The 20,828-nt window shown below is 36.1% G+C and overlaps 1 protein-coding gene across 2 annotated transcripts in view; it reads left to right on the top strand.

The window, feature by feature from the left end:
• Positions 1-20,828, top strand: part of XRCC4 (X-ray repair cross complementing 4) — a 182,011-nt gene that overhangs the window by 108,506 nt on the left and 52,677 nt on the right. For both annotated transcript variants that reach the window (XM_081132981.1, XM_081132982.1), the window contains exon 7: positions 6,183-6,330. In XM_081132981.1, the coding sequence (XP_080989107.1) occupies positions 6,183-6,330 (148 nt within the window). The remainder of the gene's footprint in view (positions 1-6,182; positions 6,331-20,828) is intronic.

Here is a 20,828-nt window from a genome sequence, read left to right as displayed (position 1 = left end):
GGTTTGTTATGAATTTATCTTTTCTATTATTTTCTTTTTATGTCTCTAAGAGGCTATAGGAGATAGCCTAAAAGGTCTTCAAATTCATCTAAATGAATCTCAATTTAATTTTTTGTAAGGACACACACATATTGTTAATAATACTTTAATGCTTATATCAAATATTTCTGATATTATGATTTATAAAAGTTTATTTTATCTCATTGAATCATGTCAGAAATCATGGTAAACACAGATTTCTTTTTTTGTGTTCTTTTTTTTCCTTTCTATTGAATTTATTGGGGTGACACTGGTTAATGAACTTATATAGGTTTCAGGCGCACAATTCCACAACACATTTCTGTATTGTGTGTTCACCACCCCAAGTCAAGTCTCCGTCCATCATATGTCCCCCATACCCTCCTCCTCCCCTCACCCCCTCTCCCCCTAGCAGTCACCACACTGTTGTCCATGTCCGAGGGGTTTTTTTTCTCTCTTTTTTTTTTTTGCTCAGTCCCTCCACCCCATCCCCCTCTCAGCTGTCGGCCTGCTCTCTATGAGTCTGTCTCTATTTTGCTTGTTAGTTCATTTTGTTCATTAGAGTCCACATATGAGTGAAATCATATATTTCTCAGCTGAGGAACTTAAAGAGATTCTGTAATATGTCAAAGGTGAATGGCAGAATTAGAGACCCAGACCCAGTCCTGATTTGATTTTCATATGCGCCTCATCTGAAGGCCCATAGGTAAACCAAGTTTTGGTTTAAAAATAAGACACACATTTGAAAATAGGCGTTCAAGTCTTCATATTCTCGTGGAACGCTGTTGGGCAGGATGTCAGGGATACGGCTGAGTGTAAAGCATGCCCTCTGGCTGTAGGGTGCTTATAATCTAGTTGGGGAACAGAAGCTAAACATAGAAGGAATAACTACACAAAGTAGTATATATAAAATGAGTGGTTCACACTCTCAGCCCCATAGAGAAAGAGAGATGGCTGTGGATTGAAACTACTCAGAATGACTGAAATGGGCTGTGCTGGAGGGGAGCACGCAGCTGAGCTGATAGAGGAGGGGAAGACATTCAAGACAGAAAGTAAGGAACAAAAGGAAGATGAAGGAACCCTGGAGCCTTGGGATAATTTACAGACTGTGGGAGGTGTGGTCAGAGAGGTAGGTGAACCTCACATTGTAGAGGGATTTGAATGCAGGGCTGGGATCTTAGGACTTTATTTTGCAGGCTATGGGAACCACTGCAAGTTTTCTGTTTGGACGTGGCCTGTTGCAAGCGGCACACATTTCTTTCTTCATGGCCAAGGGACCTAAAGATCAGAGCCTCTTTTATTCAGTATTTTAACCTAAGAGCTGAGTAGCCATCACCATGAATAACATGCCTGACGACATTCATTTTTTGTTTTGTGCAGGGCCTGGAGAGAGGTATGTTTGTTTGAGGTGGGGGTGGAGTGAAGTGTGGCAATCTCTCTCAGAGTTTTGTAGAATCTGTGTGTCAAGCTATATAGCATATGAAGAGGGGGAAAAATCCATAGACAGGAGATAATAATGAGGCCCTGATAAAACAAATTATAAACCTGCAAAATGTTTTTAAACATACTGAGATTTGAGGGTTTCATGGTTAGAGACAAGTTTACCAGCTAGCTTAACTCCTGGCATTTAGGCAGATGGCCAGCAGTTCACCCCACAGTCATTTCCTTTGGACACTGCGAGTCCCCAGGGAGCCAGCTCTGCCCGCCCTGCCTGAACTCCCTGCCAAGCTCCTGCAGTTCCTCTGTCACATGGGACAAGTGTGGCTTTCTGTGGAGCCACCTTTCACAAGAGCAAGGCTTCTGTGAAGATCCTCATTCTCTGGATTCAGTGAACCTAATGAGACCTTGAAATCCATCCCACAGCTCTGCCAATAAGAATTTCAGCTCTAGTAAGTTAATTGGCAATCGTTGCTTTCTCTTCTTTTGTTTTCTTTTTTCAAAAATTCCTGGAAATGGTGCAAGACACATGGTCATGACAGAGACTGATGAATACTAAAAACTGAGAATTCTGGAGGAGGAATCTCAGGAAAAACTCCCCAGTCAGTGTCAAATGCATACACTTCTGCCTGGATTTGAAAACTTCAGTTTATGTAGCACCTTTCTGTCCCCCTTTCCTCTCCTCCTTTCCTGTTGCCCGCACTTCTCCATTCATTTCCCGAGTATTCCTTTCCCATGTGCACCACTCTAACCAGGCCAGACCCCTCATTACCCTTTGAACATTTCCCATTCTTTTCCCACTCTATTCAGGCTTTTCTTCCTATCTCAAATGAGTGTGTATAACCTAGTAAACTTAATATGGACTCATTTTTTTCTTTGAAAATGGGATGCAAGACTTGAAAGTGAAAGCTTTCATTGTTGCCCTTACAAATATGCAAGGTTATATGCCCTGGCTGGGTGGCTCAGTTGGTTAGAGTGTCGTCCCGCGCACCAAAAGGTTTTGGGTTCTGTTTCCAGTCAGGGCACATACCTAGGTTGCTGGTTCGATCCCCAGTCAGGGTATGTATGGGAGGGAACCAATCCATGTTTCTCTCTCACATCAATATTTCTTTCTCTCTCTTTCCCTTCCTCTCTCTAAAGTCAATAAAAATATGTCCTTGGGTAAGGAGTTTTTAAAAAAATGTAAGGTTGTGAAATAATATAGACATCTTGAAAGTCCCATATTTGACTTCCTATCGATGTAGATCACATCCCTTCTGTTGTATATAAAACAGCTTTGCTTGTTTGGAGACTCAGAGTCGCTGTTGGAGGGAGGGATCCAAGGCCAGAAGAGACACACAGCATCAAGCATTGATACACAGGAACCAGGCGCCTCTTTCCTGGTTTCTGGCATCGCAGGAGTGGAGAGGAAGGGATAGAATGGAACATTTTCCCTTTTATTTAAGATTATATAAATGTCATGAAAACTTCCTTTTAAATGAATGTATAAATTCAGAGAATATTCTATAGCTTGCTGTTACATGCATGTAATAAACCGAAGGGAAAAGAGTTTCCCATGGTGCAAGCACAAAAAAGACATATTTATTTTCAGCAGTAATTGGCTTGTGTGCAGGCCCCTTTTCCTCATGACAGTGGCTCCGAGACTTGAGAGCCTCAGGAGAATGGAAAAAAGTGGCACTGTAAATGGACTTGAAACACTTGGTTACACACAACTCTTGGTTCTTTGGGTAAATAATGGTGGGCACCGAGAAGTTTGAAGTGTGGGATAATGATAATAAAGTATCAGGTTATTTTCCCACACATACAGGCAGTTACCAACTCAATATTGCTAGCAAGTCAGCACAAAATAATTCACAAACCTGCCCTGAAAGCTTAAAGAAATTCCAGTTGTCTGCCCTTTTAGGTGTCCCAGTCACTCCCCCCTGTAAAATGCTTATTTTTGGCAATATAAAGCTTCCTGAGGCAGGAATGATGGTTTTCCATGGTATCAGGCGACCACAATTGTCCAGAGTCCACAGCTGGACACAGAACCACTTCGACATTTAGCACAGGGCATCATCTCTAAGAGTAAACAGACCTCAGTGGGTTCTTATGCCCTGTTGATAAAATGCTGGAGATCTAAAATATTTTAGCCGAGCTATAAATCTAGAATACCTTTAATTTCACTCACGAGAGCCCGTAAGCAATATTCATCATGCCTGTTTTCCTGCCATGTTCACCAAGAGATACACACATTTTTGTCAGTCAGTATACCAATTAATAAATCATCAGTTATTGATTGAAATTCTGATTGCAGAAGTGCCTCTGGTAGCCTCTATAAGAGTATGGAAATTAGTATTAGAACTGAGCAAACTGCTTCTGGTGTGTGTTCTTGATTAGATGCTGGCAACACGTGGATTATGGCTCACCCTGACTAACATACACATCGAAACACATTGTATTTTAAAGTAAATTGTAGATGTTATAACAAGTAATATAACCATATCACGTTTAAAACATCCTTTTGGATGCCAATGTGTAAGCCATTATTTAGAGTTTTGAAATGAGTGGCAGAAGTTTTTGGTGACTTCATTTTTAAAAAATTTATCATATATTTTAATTTAAACTTAATATTCTTTCTTCCTTGATGTCCAATATGTCATTAAATGCAATCTTTCTCCATTTTTCAAGTCTAACTATAGTTGAAATGTCCTCTAACTAAGACAGTTTTGCTAGTTTTGTTCATAGACAGCCTGTACTTTGTTGATTGCTTATGTGACTGAGTAAATGAATCCTAGATAAGAGCAGACTGGGTAAGAAATCAGTAAACGAGAATTTCTTCCTTAGTCACCTCCTGCCTTAATTAAAATAGGGCAATCATTCAGCTTGAATGTGTTTTAAATTTATCCTTCTCTACTCCAAAAATACTTTTAGGGGCTAATAAAAATAATTTACAAGAAATACAATGGAACTTATATGTCCTAATAACTTAAAGAACTTTGGAAAGTAAAATATGCTTTGATGGGCATTCAATTAATATTTGATCAAATGCTAATTTACCCACTAGGGAGAAACATTTTTAAATTGTCCTGTGTAAAATATAAAAACACAGGCTGAATGATTTGGGCAAGTTACTTAATACCCTGGTTTTCCAATAAGTAAAGGTAGTAATAGTAAGTACTACACAAAGTGAAAGGTTAATAAGATAATATAAATAAAACCCACAGCAAAGTGTCCAGCAGACATGTTTTCAAAAATGATACCTATTTTAAGAAAAAAAAATCAAAAGAAGAAGAGTTTCCTGAGATTGGTCACCAGTGTCCAAGTGATCACAGTCACTCAGAGAAGCATGACTGCCGAATGAAAATTCAAAATACAGTTTTCTTCTAGAAGGTGATAAATGTGTGCTTGAAAAGCCTCTCCTTCTGCACAACCGTGCACTACAAATAATAGAGCTCATGTCGAAAGGTTAAGATTTGGTCAGACCACACAAAATCTATTCAGCGTAGGTTGCTATTAGTTCTCTAGTTAAAATCCTAATAAAAATATTAACTCTATTAATTAACTCTCATTAATTGCAACATTTGTGCCCAGCAGCATAGTCAGCTAACCATTTGCATCACACTTCCTCTTACGTGGAGATGGGAGTTATTGAATGCACTTGAAGTAGTTTCATCAAAATTAAATATCTGATTCAAGATACAGGGAGAAATGTCTCCATAGCTTGTTCATCTCTATTGCAGCTTTAGTGAAGAGCTTAATTTTTGAATAGTGTGGGGTTCTTGGGTTTACTAGACCAGCTCCTATTTGTGCTAAAGCAGTGGACTTGTACCAGACTTTTTTTTTTTAGCCACTCATCTTCAGTTTTTTAGGCCTTTATACATTGCTAAGTCTTTCCCTTTAATTGGGATGAAAGCTTACCCCTGAGCACTTTAAACCATTAACATGCTAGAGAAAAAAATCATATGAACTAGCAACACATCCAAAGTCCAAATTATATTGATAGTATTTATTATTTACCAATAGCAAAGGAGCTCCTTTTTTTAATAGAAATATGCATTATAGCAGAATATACTGTGTATTGGATGAAAGAATTCTAAACTCCCCTAGAGCTCTTTGTAACTAAGTTGTTTCTAAGAGAATAAAGGAACATAAATCAGGCATGTTTCTATTGTTGCTTCTGTTTCATGTGTATCAAACACTTTTAGAGGCAATTTCATGGTTTAGCTACATTAGAGACATCTGTTAGTATTTTCTTTCATTTCTCTTGGGCTCTCTCCTCACAGTTAGTGGAAAAGTCTGGGTAACTATCTCTGGGTCGCTATCAGAAATTGCCATTTCTGCTCACAATTGCTGTTTAGTACCAGTGCGATTTATATTATTCCTGTAGCATTATTTTTCCATCCAGATACCTTTTAGAGGTGCCTCTGAGGCATTTCTATCTAGTTCCAGCACTGAGAGATCAAACTGCCTAGAATGCATTTGAGAAGATTGTTACCCAAGATAGGCAAAGACCATTTTGCTCAAGTTATTCCATGTATACAACATACTTTATGTTTTATTTTGGTATGAAAGTATTTCACACTCTCTAGCTGACTCACTTCAAATCTGCATGACTTGTTAAAAATTGTTTTGCTGTGTATTAATTGTGTCAGTTTATATCAGCACTAAAGCAGCAAGTTGAGACTTTATTCACAAATTATATATATGGTCTTGTTGGATCACATTTTAATGTCATTTTATTTTAGCTACTTTAAGAAGAGATGATTCCATTATTTCGAGTCCTGATGTCACTGATATTGCACCAAGTAGAAAGAGGAGGCAGCGGATGCAAAAAAATCTCGGGACAGAACCTAAAATGGTTTCTCAGGAACATCAGCTTCAAGAAAAGGAAAAGTAAGTCATCTTATCCTTTGCAAAATAGTGAGATGATGTTTAAATGTTTAAAAACTGTAATAAATAATCTTAAAAATTATATTTTTATTTCTGAATTTAAGGCTATTTTTTAAAGAACAAAAATTATGATTTTGGAAATTGCAAAATGTTAAATTCATATATTTTCCTTGGTATTCAGGTAATTCCTATTAATATTTAAAACAGAAATGCCAAAAATGTAAGCAAATTTTTTTTTCTTGTGGTTTTTATAGATTAATTAGACATGGCATAAAAGGCACTAAAAACATTAGAATCCAGCTTGTGTTCAACAAAGTGTTTTCATCTAATTTACTGCTTTAAAGAGACTCAGATAGCATTCAAATTAACCTCTTGATTTGGCTATGCTTGAAATTTTTCATGTGTGAAATGTCTCTTCCTAGTCACCTATTTCTTTCTTTTATATTTTAGACTTGTATACTTTATTTTTATAGTTCACTCTTTAGTTCTGACTACCCTCCCTTTGATCTGCATCCCAATTTAGTTGTAATGAATTGAGAAGTTGGATTAATAAACATTTCATTGCAGCAAAACAATCAGCATTTATAAGGAATATTATCAGTTGAATCAAAAACAAAGGTGTAGATCATTTGTATGTTTGGATATCTGTTATATATGCCTGAGAATCTATTTCTTTTTCTTCAGACTTTTCATTAACTTGACAAATAGTCATATGACAAATTATTATATACCAGTGGTTTTCAAAGTGTGGAAAACTCCCTCCTGTCAGGCTGTCTTTCAATTTCTTGCATAACAATAAGAATTTCACAATTAATAGTGAAATTGTTTTGTTTGTTTATCATTGGGTTTTTATTTTCTCCACAATTGGCCTGATCTACCAGGACTTGAAAATGCCATTTATATACTGTGGTGAGTCGCTTATGTCTTCAGGAGATATATGTGAAAACCCAGTGTGCCCTACTCTTACTGGTTGTGTTTAGTATGTAAATTTATTCATTAGCTCATAACACCCTAACTTTATAGAGTTCAAAGAACTGTATTATCTCTTAAATAGTGAAACAAAAATATTTCTAATTTGAAAACATTAGAGTAGGCAAACTGTTCCTTCCTATAGGTTAATATGGGAAACATAAAATTAAAGATACCTCATTCATACCCGAAAATTTAGCGCATTAATTTGTCAATATAAAAACTCTAATGGAGATAATTTCTCAAGATAAAAAGTATAATTCCATCCTTACATGAAAACAGTTATTCTTTATTCATATAGAAAAAATAAAATATTAACAAAAATAGAAAGCTAAATAGTACATTTGTAATGGTCATAGTTTTTATAATGAAATAGTCCAGTGTACTTGGAAGTTCTTTAAAAAATGTGTCACTCCCAATGTCTTAAAATTATTTTGTAACCCAAGACAAATGTAATTTTCAAAGTCCCTAAGTTTACTCTAAAAAATAATGATACCATCTTAAGTGGAAACTATTTACTGTGGAAATGTTGACCCAATTATGTTAAATAATTTCAAAAACTGTATTGTAGAAAGTTACTTAGAGGTTTAGTAACTGTCCAAAGTCAGACAGCTACTGAGTGATTTTAAATAAATTTTCAGTGGATTAAGTCAATGACATATTCTCCAGTGTTCATAAAAGAGAATAGATACTGTCTTTACATGGATGAGTTATTTCAACTCACCAAATTTAGCCATAAAACCAGTTTAGTTATTGCTGTTGTGTTATTACTGTTATCTTACCAGATTAAACTGTTAGTTCAGCATTGGCCAGTCACAACTGTTCATGACGCTGTTTGACTGCATGGTGTGTGCTTTCAGCTTACTGCACTAAAGAAGGCATTGCCTCCTTACACACCTGTACCAAGGTCAAAGTAAATGAAGTATTTGGATGGATATCTTCTTAAGTGTGTGTTCTAAGGACATCCAATAGAAGTAACCCTTCAATGGGGATTCTTAAGAGTTTTCAAAGTTCTGAATATGTAAAGAATTTTGTATGTGAACTAAGATATTCTTACCATCTTCATTTCCCTCCTCTTCTTAGTGTGTTTAACTCGGAAAGATGAACTGAGAGTGAATGTATTGCGCGATTTCTTTATACTTCTCTTGCATGGAAAGGTTTGTGTTTACATGTCATATTGCCATGGCTTATTAATCCCACGTAACTTATCCGGAAAGCCTGGCTTCATTACTTGTTTTCAATTCTAAGCACATACTGGATGTGAAACATTTTTGTGAGACTCTCACAGTGTTATTTCTTCTGTATCCTCTGCCTCTCAATAGAGTTTGCATTCATTGTGTGACTACCATGTGATTTTACAGTGGCTAAGGAAAGGCACAGCAGATACTGCTGTTCGTTGAGAACAAAAAGAGTCTGACTATGGCCTGTCTTCCCCCCTCCCCCCCCTTCTTTCCTTCCTTCTTCACTCATCTAACAGAATGCTTGCATTCGGAGCTCGTGGGGAACATTGCTTCGCAAACTAGCACATTCCCAATCTCAAAGTTTAGTCTCTATGAAAGAAGGCAAGCATTGATTATATTACTACATAGATATATATCTGAAAACTTTCTAAGGATTTCAAAATGTAGGGGAAACGTGGAGGGGGTTTGGCCCAGGAGTCGTCATTTGAGCTCTAATCTGAAGTATGAGGAGGAGTCCAGCCCCCTTAGAGAGCAGGTATTCCAGCGAGGAAGCAGCCCAGCAGGCCCCCAGGTGAGCGGAGAGTGTGGGGAGTGGAGGGAGCAAGGAAGGGGGAAGAGCAGTGAGGCTGAGGGCTGCTCAGAGGCCAGAACACGGTGGCAGTGTGGCCTTGGTTAAAAGCTCAGTCTTGCTTTGTTCACATGATAGCATTTTCGTTTTTCTCATGGGGTGGAGGACTTTTCTCCTCTTTTTCCTACCTTTTGATGCTATTTTTCTTAACTCTTCTTAAGAGTTTTAAAGATATCAGATTGACTAGAAAGCTCGGATATTTTGGTCATTGTTGCCTCCTCTTAGATGTCAACATTTAAAGTTATCTGAAGTTATTGTACTTACCTTCATTCTTTCCTTTTTAACTCTGCTCTCTCTTAGTTTCTTTCTCTCCTCTTTAACCAGTTAATGTTGTACAATTTTGGATTCCCAATAATAAATACTTTCATTCTCTTGAAACACAGGAAGCTAGAAAATTGAAAACATACTGAAACTTATGTTGCGTGCTCACAGGGGTAATGGCTTAAATTGTGTGTGTGAGCAGCCCTGAGGTGCAGAACTGTGCTTCCATTTCACCTTTCCTCTGGTAAATGTAAATGCAATTCTTAGGAATAGTTTTGCTCTTCAATAATTTCCCACTTCTAGTAAGACTCTGAAATTCTTAAATCTGGCACACATTGATAAATACTTATTAAAAATTTCTGGTGTGACTAATTCTCACAACATGATTGTGCTTGGAGAACACCCAGCCTGCTCTGTCAGCTGGCATCAGCATGAGGAGTTACTATAGAGCCAGATGCTGCACATTCCTCGCTGTTCACTATCACTTGAAATTGTGATTTGTAGAATTGTTTGGTATGACTTTTTAATTCCATATGTTAAACAAAATGAACCAGCTCACAAAGACTACAGAAATAATGAAATTATATTTATGTAGTAAAATCCTGAGTGTAAGTAAGAACATTGTAAAATCACTCTCTATAAATATACAAGAGCACAATATGTATCTAAATGAAATAGCACTACATCCAGGCTGTGTTAGGCGCCCAGCTTAAATTTTTAATGAGGTCATGCTTTATCATACAGCATAATAATCAGGGAAGAATTTTGCATTTAAATATTTTTTAAATTTAAGAGCTCTTAATTCTTCCAACATTCTAAAAAAACGAGTACATTAAAAGTCCATGAATAGCATTCTGTTGATATTACATGAGGTCAGTTGTGGTCAGGTAGACTAGTTGGATTATTTTAATAAATTGATTAATTCATTCATTCATTATTTACTTACATGGTTAAATCGAGTCAATGTCCCAGTCCCATTGAAATTAGAAACCAGTTAATAAAATTGACCAACTGACAAAATGCTCAAATTAAATAATTTAATTAATACTTTATTGCCTGTTACATCTTCAATTTTCAGCCCATTTTAACCCAGTTGGAAATTCTGTTTTACCTTCTTCTAGCTGTTTTGTTTCTCATTCCTGTAGGTTCTCTTTCTTGAAAGGAAACTAGTTTTTAAGAGATACTGAAATTAGCATTTGAACAAGGGTTCTATAAGTTAAAACTTTCTCAGAATCAGGGATTCAGACTCCAGGAGAGGTAGCCACAAATAAAGCCAAACCCAAGTTGCAACTAAATAAGGATTATACTGGAAACTAAGACAGGGAGTCAAACAGGGATATAACATGCAGGGTTAGTGACCAGAACTGCACTCTAAAGTTCTTACTGCAGATGCTCCTTCTTAAATGATCCTTAACTGGAAAAAGTGTTAGTTGGAGAATGAGCTCAATATATAGGTAGGAACAAAATACATCCAGCTCTGAGATTTGGATAAGTAGAGGGAAGAAAGTCAAGATGTTTATTTAAGTTAGATGGTAACGAGTCCAGAATTTGTTTTTTATGATACTATTCAAAGACTTCTTTCTGTAGAAGTAGAAAAAAGAGATCGTAACAAGTACCCTACACTTAACAGCTCCCACACTTCCATGTGCTACAGCCCCTCAAATTTGGGGATTTACAAATTAAGGGCTCTGAGAATCCCCATAGTAAATAATTTATTTGACTTTGTTTAATCACTTTTAAAATGCACTTCAGCATAGCACCCTCATGCAGTCTGCCTACTTCCTTCCAAAAAAGGCTTAGTAACATTCCTGGGGTAACATTCTGCAGGGTCCTAGTTTGGGATATGAACTCTCAAAATTCTTAAACATCAATTATTTTAAAACTATAAGAACCTCTCTACCATAAGTATAGAGTGTTAGGCATTAAATATACCTCAGGAAAAACTATTTTGGTATGTATGTAAGATCTTCATCCCTCCTTTCCGCAATCCTACTACTTAGGAAACTTTCTGCTTGTGCAACAGAGCAGCAGGCCATTTTCTGAGAGAATTCTAGTGATTGGAACACATAGGTAGACCCCTAATTGGAGCAGTTCAGCATCATCTCAACTGCATGATTAGACCATCAGAGTAATTGGGCCAGAAATACAATTAAGTACATGCATAGTCTTTAGATAACCTTGTATAGCCTGATTCTGCAGGCTTGCACGTAACAATATATAGGTTCACATGTCTCATGCAAGGCCACATGCATAATAATTTAGTCCTCTGTGCGACAGGTGTCTTCTGAAACACAGAGCCTAACATGCTGTTCCAAACAACCTTAAAAATGTTATGAAACTAAAGCTTTTCACAAAGGCTGCCCTTTGGACTATGGCGAGGAGGTTTTAACTGCGTGTTCTGAATCTGTAAGTGGTCCCATTAAGTAATCATGTTTCTGCATTGTAGGTGAGTGGTAGGTGGCATAGCAGCACACACATACTCACACACACACACTGCTTAGATTAAGTGTAATGAGCCAAGTTTAATTAGCCAAGTTTACACAGTCTTATAGTCCACATGGCTACTAGGAGCAGGAAAGGATGCAGCATATTTTAGCGCAGTATTTTCTCACCTCCATTGTCTGGATAGACCACAGTTTATCCACTCACCTACTGAAGGAATCCATTTATTTTTCAATAGAATGAGGTTTATCTTTTACTTGTTCCCTAATAATAAAAGCAGCACATGCTTCATAAAATCAGAAAACATACAGAAACTAAATGATGACCGAAAGGGAAACTCATAATCCTATCTACCTGGGGCCAACTGCCATTAACACCACGGTACTCTGTATATTGGCAGACATCTCCTTCTACATTTTATTTACAAATCAAGGCTCATGCCACTTAGGATGTAGCCTGCTATTTAAAAATTTAAATATATATTATAAATTTTCAGCATTGCATATTTATATTATTCCATTATTTAAAGGTATCATAATTTCTTTAATCAATTCCTCAACTATACATTTAGGTCTTATCCACATTTGTATTATGAAGAATGTTGTATATACATGTATGTAAATTTGCACATATGGCTGTTATATTCTTAAAATGAATTCCCAAAAGTGAATCGCTAGGTCAGAGGGCATATGTACTTGTTAGTCCTTTGCTATGTTTTGCCAGAACTTTTCCAGAAGGCTATAACAATTTATACTCCCACAATCAGTATTTGTCTTTTGTTCTGTTGTTTTCCAGTTTATTTTGATCATTGCCAGATCATTTAAATCATGTAATCAATGAATAATATCTCATTGTTTAATTTTTGTCTTTAACCAACATAAGTTCATTTTTAAAATATATATTGATTATTGGAACTTTATCTTTTATTTATTCTCTATCCATAACCTCAGCTGATTTTCACTGGAGATCTTTGTCTCCTGTTGTTTTATAAGAGCTACTTATATCCAAAAATATTAATTTGTGTTTTTCTTAGCTTGTCATTTGCCCTTTAATTTGTGTTAATGACATTTTATATTTATATAAGACATTAGATTAATCTATCAATAACAATAATATTTAACATTTATTGAATACTTATGTCCTAGATGCTGTGCTCAGCCTTTTATATGCATTATCTCATTTAACAACATCCATTTCATACATCAGAGAGCTCAGACCTAGAAAGGTTAGATAACTTGCCCCAAAACAAATGCCGCATCTTTGATTTTGAATCTAGGACATCTTGTTCCAAAGACCCTACTTTTTAGCTACTTTATTATACGTCTTCAAAAATAACAATAATACCTAATATTTATTTGATAACATTGTGCTAGGTACTGTGTTAAGTACTTACATTTCTTTCTTTTTTTTCTCCTCTACTATTTGTTTGTTTGTTTTGGTTTTAAATTAATCTTTATTGTTGAAAGTATTACATATGTCCCCTTTTCCCCCCTCAATAACTCCCTTCCCCCTGTACTCCTCCCCCCAGGACTTCACCTCACTATTGTCTGTGTCCACAGTGACTCTAAGTGACATACTAGATCAGATGGATTTAATTGACATTTACAGAACATTCCATTCCAAAGCTGCAGAAAATACATTCCTCTCAAGTGCACATGGGACATACTCAAAGACAGACCACATGTTAGGACACAAAACAAATCTCTACAAGTTCAAGAAGATTGAAATCATATCAAGTATCTTCTTGGACATTTAAACAATGTAATACTATGCAGCTATAAAATGGAAGGGTCCCTTACCCTTTGAGACAGGATGGCGGGACCTGGAGAATATTATGCTAAGTGAAATAAGCCGATCAAAGTGTCACATGATCTTACTCATATGTGGAATCTAATGAACAAAGTAAATGGATGAACAAAATAGATCCAGAGACATAGAAACATGGAACAGACAAATCCCAGAGGGAAGGCGGGGGTGGATGGGTAGGTAGGGACAGATTAACGTAAGTACTTACATTTCATCGATTTATTTCATTCTCACCGCAACTCTATGAAGCAGGGCTCTATTTATATACATATTTAATAATAGTTGAATAAGATTTGACTGCTTGTTAATTTCTCCACAGTAACACAGTAGAGATAGGACCATAAAGCTCTGTTAGTGCAGGGATTGGGTTAATAATGCCTCCTGCCTACCTTTCAACATGAATATGAGGGTCAGATGAGATCATGTGAATGAAAACACTAGCTCAGTAGGACACTCTAGGACTATGATATACTGTTATTTTTAAAGCACTATTTTCCCTGGGCTTTCAGCTAAATCTTGGAAACCTGTTCCTGGGAAGGAAACTGTGTTTATGGAATTTTCAAACCTGGAGTGTTTTCTTTCCTCATAATTCTTATGGAAATGAGGGTAGCCCATATCCTTCTATGTGTTAACTCAGCTAGTCTTCTTTCCTTATACTTAGTAATCAATAAGAATTTTTTGAGGAAAATAACACAATTGGAAAACCATATTTTAAAGGCAATTGGTTAATTTGATATATATGTGTTTGTAGTCCATCATATTTTATATTATTAATCATTGTAAATTTAATTTCCAACTCACTCAGGTATTTACTTATTTTTTACAATTAAATCATTTGTATTAAATCATTTGTAAAAAGATTCTGTTTTCATACTTATACCTGATTCTTAAAAATCCCTAACAATTTATTGTTTTCTTTCTAGTTTAAACCTCAACATATTTGAAATGTGTGTGTGCTTAATTTACATGGAGAATATAATTTATCCAATTCAGATATCTAATTCTTGAAGATTTTTGGTAACTGAACTTTAAACTTCTTTAGTGTCAAATTAGGGATATAAAATGTATGTGCAGTTGCTATATATTTACTTGGGTCATCATGAGCAAACCTCATTTTTTACATAACTTTAATTTTATCATAATGTTTATCTTAGTTGCAAAAGTAAACACCGTGGTGGTTTTAAAATGGGCTGGGTTTTTATTAGCTTCACTCTGTGTTTACCTAACTGTTCAGGCTGTGGCTCTCACTTTCCTTTCTGCTTGTTTGATTAATGGCCCCCTGGACTTGTTCCAGAATATACTGATTATGGTCAGTGCACTTCAAAGATGATTTATTAATTGTGTTTGCAACTCAAATAATTAAGTAAAGATTGAGCATATGCATTATTATATGTTTGCCAATAAAATCAGTAGTTACACTTTAAGATAAAGTTTGCCTGAGTGGATTTTTTAACTATACAGAAAGGACAAAATATTAATGTTTAAAGTATATTCAATATTAACTATGGCTTCATGGCTTTTTAAAGCATGGTTATTAACTGCATCAGAGGCTTAGTCTTATAATTACATGTATTTTAAGTTATATTATAACATAATTTAAAAATAATATGTTTTAAATGAAATTACATACATGTTTAAATAAAGTATTTCCATGTTTATAAGTCACCCTGGGAATACCCTTTCTATAATTCCCTCAGGCTATTTCATGCATTTAGATTTCAAATTACTGACAATCTTGAATTTCTTTTTGATAAAATTTTAGTAGAAAGCTGTTACAATTTTTCTGCATTTTAGGTAAAGGGAATTTATCATATATTTCATATATATTATGCCCCTATCAATTGAAAGACTTTCTTTCATAACATTTTTCTAAATTTGGCTTGATAATAGTTATTGTTTCAGACATTTTAAGTACTCTACCAATATAGAATAATGTGTAAATATTCATTATACCTGGTCAGAGGGATTATTAATCAAGGGAAATGACTCCCTATCCATAATTTATAGTTCAATATGAAAGAAAAGTAGGTAATATTTTTTATTTGGTATGCTATATTCAAAATTTATATTTTAACAGTGAAATTCTAGAACTTAATTCATCTACTGTGATACACAACTAAATGTTATATAGGTCTTTGGTTTATATTAAACATCATGAAATGAAATAAAGTATTTTATCACAATAGAACTGAAGGCTGTTTCTAAGCTTGTGTGATAGTATAAACTAGTTAAGTCAAAAAAAGAAGATTTAAACCTCGCAGGTAACTGAGATGTTGGCAAATGTAGTAAGGACAGTAAATTGAGAATAAAAACCAAAAATGAACAAAAAATCCAAATAAAGATATAAAAAATATATAATTATCCATAAGTATTATTCAAAGATTTTGGGTTTTTTTGGTAAATCATTATGAAAGGATTAAAAACACAGACATAGTTTGTTTAAATATCATCATTCAAAACTATTTTCAGTAAATTTTTAGGACATATACATTGTTTAATTGAAAATCTTTTGTAATAGTTTTTTTTTTTAAACGATTCCTAAAACTTGTAATTTTTGTAGATCAAATTTATGGGTATTACTTTAAAAAATGTTACTTTTGTAATAAGTGAAGATAAATTATCAGTGTATTGAATGAAGCAGTGTTATCATTACCAGCATTATTGAGTGCTTTGTCCTACATATACCACTTCTAAAAATACAGAATAAAGGAGTTGTCACAGGCTGTGTCTTCAACAACTCTCTATATGAAATATAACAATGAAGTAAGATTAATTACTAGCACACATTTATCTTTTTTATCACATTATATTTTCTTACAAATAATATTTACTATGTATAAGCTGAAATTTCATAATAGGTATAAGAACTATGACATTTTTGAGGAGGGAGAGTTAATATTCCAAATGGGGGAATCACATGTGCAATACGGACATGTGATAAGATCAGAGAAAACTGGCCGGTCAGAGGATTGAGTTTGGCTCTGTGGAGAATGGAGGTTTCTAGAGACAGACTAAAGAAAGATAACACAGCGACTAATACTCGAACCTAGTCTCCTGGCCCTCCTCTTTTTAGTGACAGAGCCCCTCTTCTGCCACCTTGCGCATTCCCAAGTTTTAACAGGGCAAGTGGCTGCCAGCCTAGAGGCTTCGTTTCCCAGCCGCACAGGCGGTGACATGTGGCCATGTGACCAAGCCCTTGCCAGTGGGGTGTGAATGGAAATGATATGTACAGTTTGGGGATCTTGTCCACAAAATGATTGGACATACATTCCCCTTCTCTCTCTCCTCTCAGCCCATCTTCTATCCAGCAGTTGAGGAAAACATCCCAGGAGATGGCAGAGCAGGGACAGAGCAGGAGTCATGTCCCTGGACAGTCTCCCGGAGCAGAGCCGCACATCCCCGTAGACCACTCCGCTCCCTCTGGACCATGTCTAGCTTCATTGAACCACGGTGCTTTGGGGCCTCTTTGTTATGGAACTTGACATATCCCCTAGCTAAAGAGAAGGGCTTTCCTGTCAGAGGAGCAGAGTGTGTAAGTAGATGCATGGAAGAAGACGGGGCTTTGAGCCAACGAGTGGCATAATGAATAGAAATTTCCCCTGGAAACCATATATTTGATGGAGGGAATGTGTGCAGTCTGGCAGCGAAGATAGGATGTTACAGGACTTCAGGAAGAGGCCCCTGAAGAAGGGTAGTGATCGTAAGCGCAAGTGTGACTGGAAACGGAAGGAAGGGATGGATTGAAAAAAACTTAAGGTTGCTAACCTCTTACTACCAAAGACCTGGGAAACCTCATCAGTTATTGAAAGGTATTTGCTAAACATGGTCTTGATTAAAGTAAGTCATCTGTCTCTAGAAATCAGCCTACCACAAAAGCTGGATAAATAAAACTTGGTGGTCAGGAGCCTTGACTTCCCAAAAGACTGGAAAAGTTTCCTTTTCCAAGCTGGCATATTTATTTATATATGCAAGTATATAGATATATACAGTATTAATTTTATATTATTTTACTTCTTTTCATTTGTTTAATTTTCTTGAACTTAATTTAATCAGTAAGCTATCTTCGAATCATACTTTAAGAAAGGTTGTCAATCTGAAAGGTGTACTGTAACCTCTGAAAACCTCCCTTGATGTAAGGGTTCTTGTTAGCTGCAGCCACAAGAAATATTCCCTTTGAACATGTATTTTCATTTCAGTCTGAAGTCATGGGGTTTCTCTTGCTTGGAGATATATGATATTCTATTTATGGACTACAGAGAAAATCAACTTTTTCACTGTCAAAATTTGTTATGGATATAGTGCTGATTTTACAGAGTGTTTTGCCTAGGGCAAAAATATATGACTGTAAAATTTCCAAGACTGTAGGGGATAGAATATGAATTGTATTCACAAATGCATTTGGCAAACTAACGAAGTTATGAGATAATGGTATAAAACCAAACAGACTTATATGTCCCTATTTCAAGGAAACCAGGACAATTGAGAGGGGCTTTTTTTGGTTAAGCAATAAATGGTACCATATAAAGCATAGACACTTAAATAGATTTCATCTGTTCTGAACTGCTATGTGTGCAAGTAAGACAAAGGAAAATCTCGGTATTCTTACTGAACAATAAGATAGACTCAGGTCTAAAGGATTGTTTTTGAGTCTTGCATATCAACTGTTTAATATGTACACCAGTAACTTCTAAAGGAGTAAAATAACCCAGCATAGGAAGGAAAACTTAGCATTACAGGTTATCATTAGACTGGTGATAGGCCTCTGCTTTTTTATCTCTCCCTTAATGTAATCATGGAGTGCCTACTATGTGCCATACACTCTGCTTGGTGTTGGGGCTATAGCACCAAGCAAGACTGGCCAGGTACCTCCCCTCCACAAGAATATGTGGTAGTTGCCAAAACAGATCAATAAATAATTACAGATAGTGAGGCCACATGATAAAACAGTTCCAGGTGCTTTCCAAATGCCTAACTGAAATGAATACTGGAGGCAGGCACAACTAACACAAAATAAGAATTATTTGTGCTGCTCAATGGAAAACAAATAGCCATTTATTAAAAATAGAAGGAAAACCTTGTGATGCTGGACCAACCGAAATCGGTGTATTATGCCGGAGTATACTATTTTCCTAAGGATTGTTCAGGATAGTTTGATTTTTGCGTTAAGACCTACCGTTGGGCCTCAAACTGTACATAAGGTATCACTGCACTGAATATGGAGACCATTACACCTCCTGATTTTTTTCTTCTGGGAGGTAAGTGAGCCTGTTTATCAGCATTCCCAAATATAACAGTTTCACAAGTCGGTCTCTTGCTTGCTGCTCACTGAATGCATATGCATTGTTCTGCTGAAGTTGTGGCCCCAGAACCTGCTCGTGTCCCAGATGTGGAGCGGTCTGTACAGGGAGTAAGAGGCCACCACACTTTGGTTAGGGCGGGTCTTCCCTTGCTGTTACACCTTTCATTCCTGAGATATCACTAATTTTTTTTTTTTAATCTACTGAAAAAGATATATATCATGGTCCTGACTTTCCCAAACTCCAGTCATTCTTCTGATCACTATGGAGACGGGTATGGAAATGGGTAGTGAAAACAGATTAGGTAGGAGGTTCTGCAGCCTTCCCAGTGAAAGTCCACAGTGGCTCAGGCTGTGTGGGGAAATAGTGAGGACATCCTGGAGCCTGGGGATGTTTTAGCACTGAAGTTGCCAGGGCTTGCTGTTGGATTTCACTTAGGACAATAAGGGAAAGCGGGAAATCAGGAGGATTTCTTTGTTTTTGGCATGAGAAACTAGTTGAGTGTTGCACTTTTCAGATATGGGAAGAACAGAGAAACAGGTTTGCAGAGCAGAAAAATAAAAAGGTTCGGTTTGGGCTAGGTTAAGTTTAAAATGCTTAGCAAACATCAAAGCAGAGATATCAAGATATATAGTCTGTAGTTTCTGGAAGAAGAGAGGTCTGGAGATAAAGATTTGAAAGTCCTAAACATTTGGGATTTATGGTTATGATCTTAAAGTGAAACAGTCAGCTTGGGTGGGTGTTTCTGCTCATCAATGCTTGAGTAGTTTCTAATGTGTAGCTTTAAAGAGCAAATACATTAAAGGTGAAAAGAGAGATATTGTTGCAGTGTCAGAGTTCCAGGCTGTGTTCTTTAATAGATTATAACATCAGTGGGAAAATGAATGCAATCCATTTTTGATTATTGATTTTATGGATTATACCTGAATTTAGTAGCCAGGTGCTTGCTTTCTGGGCTCTCAGTACATCTGAACAATTTAATTATCTGTTCCTGGAGACTTTAGTATTATATTAGAACTGGATTTTAAAATATATGTAGTATCAGAGTGGGGGGTGGAATTCCAAAAAGACGTAATTACTTTATTTAAAAAACACTTTAAATTCTGCTGTTCTGAATTTAAATTACTGAATCAGAGCAATTTCAGGGGGGGGGGGGCTTTTAAGTCGTAGATTCTAACTTCACTGCCCAGCTAGGTAGAGAAAACAAAAATACATGAAACTGTAACAAAGCAATTATTTGGGTAACTGTGATAGTCATTAGTTCTGTTCACTAAATATTTCCAGCTCTCTTTCTTCTGGGCACATGGTAAAATTGAACTTCACAAATATAGCTGAGTGAGGCTGTGAGACTAATTCTCACCAGCAAGTTTTGATTAAAAGTGTCATGTGTAATTTCCAATCCAGAGAATTTGCTTTCCTTCCGCTATAGCAACTGGCAATGCCCTGTTATCCTAGGTCCTGGGATGAGGAGAGCACAGAGTGGAGACCCCAGGCCACCCCTGATGGACATATGGCACGAATGAGAAATTCAAGCTTTGTCGTTTCAAGCCATTGAGATATTTGGGTATTTGTTACTGTGGCATAATCTAACCTATTCCAACCGATAGAATATGGAGGCTTGTCCACCTATAGCGTGTTCTTAGTACTATTCATTATACTGCTGTTTAAAAAATAACCACAAGACCACATTAATTGGAAGTTCAGTACCACTACCAGGAAGTGGGTATTCACACCTTTACTGTAGGCAGAGTAGAGGGTCAGAATTAATTACTGCTTAGCTATATTATTATTACAAATATATAACATATTTAACTTACAAATATATAACATATTTCCAACTGTTACAATTTGGAAGTTTTATTTTCTCTCCTTACCAATGTAATCGTATAACATAGAAACGTTAGGACAATAATTCTT

The sequence above is a fragment of the Miniopterus schreibersii genome (assembly GCF_964146895.1).
Source record: "Miniopterus schreibersii genome assembly, chromosome: 3".
NCBI classification, from domain to species: domain Eukaryota; kingdom Metazoa; phylum Chordata; class Mammalia; order Chiroptera; family Miniopteridae; genus Miniopterus; species Miniopterus schreibersii.
This window is presented reverse-complemented; position numbering and strand designations above follow the sequence as displayed.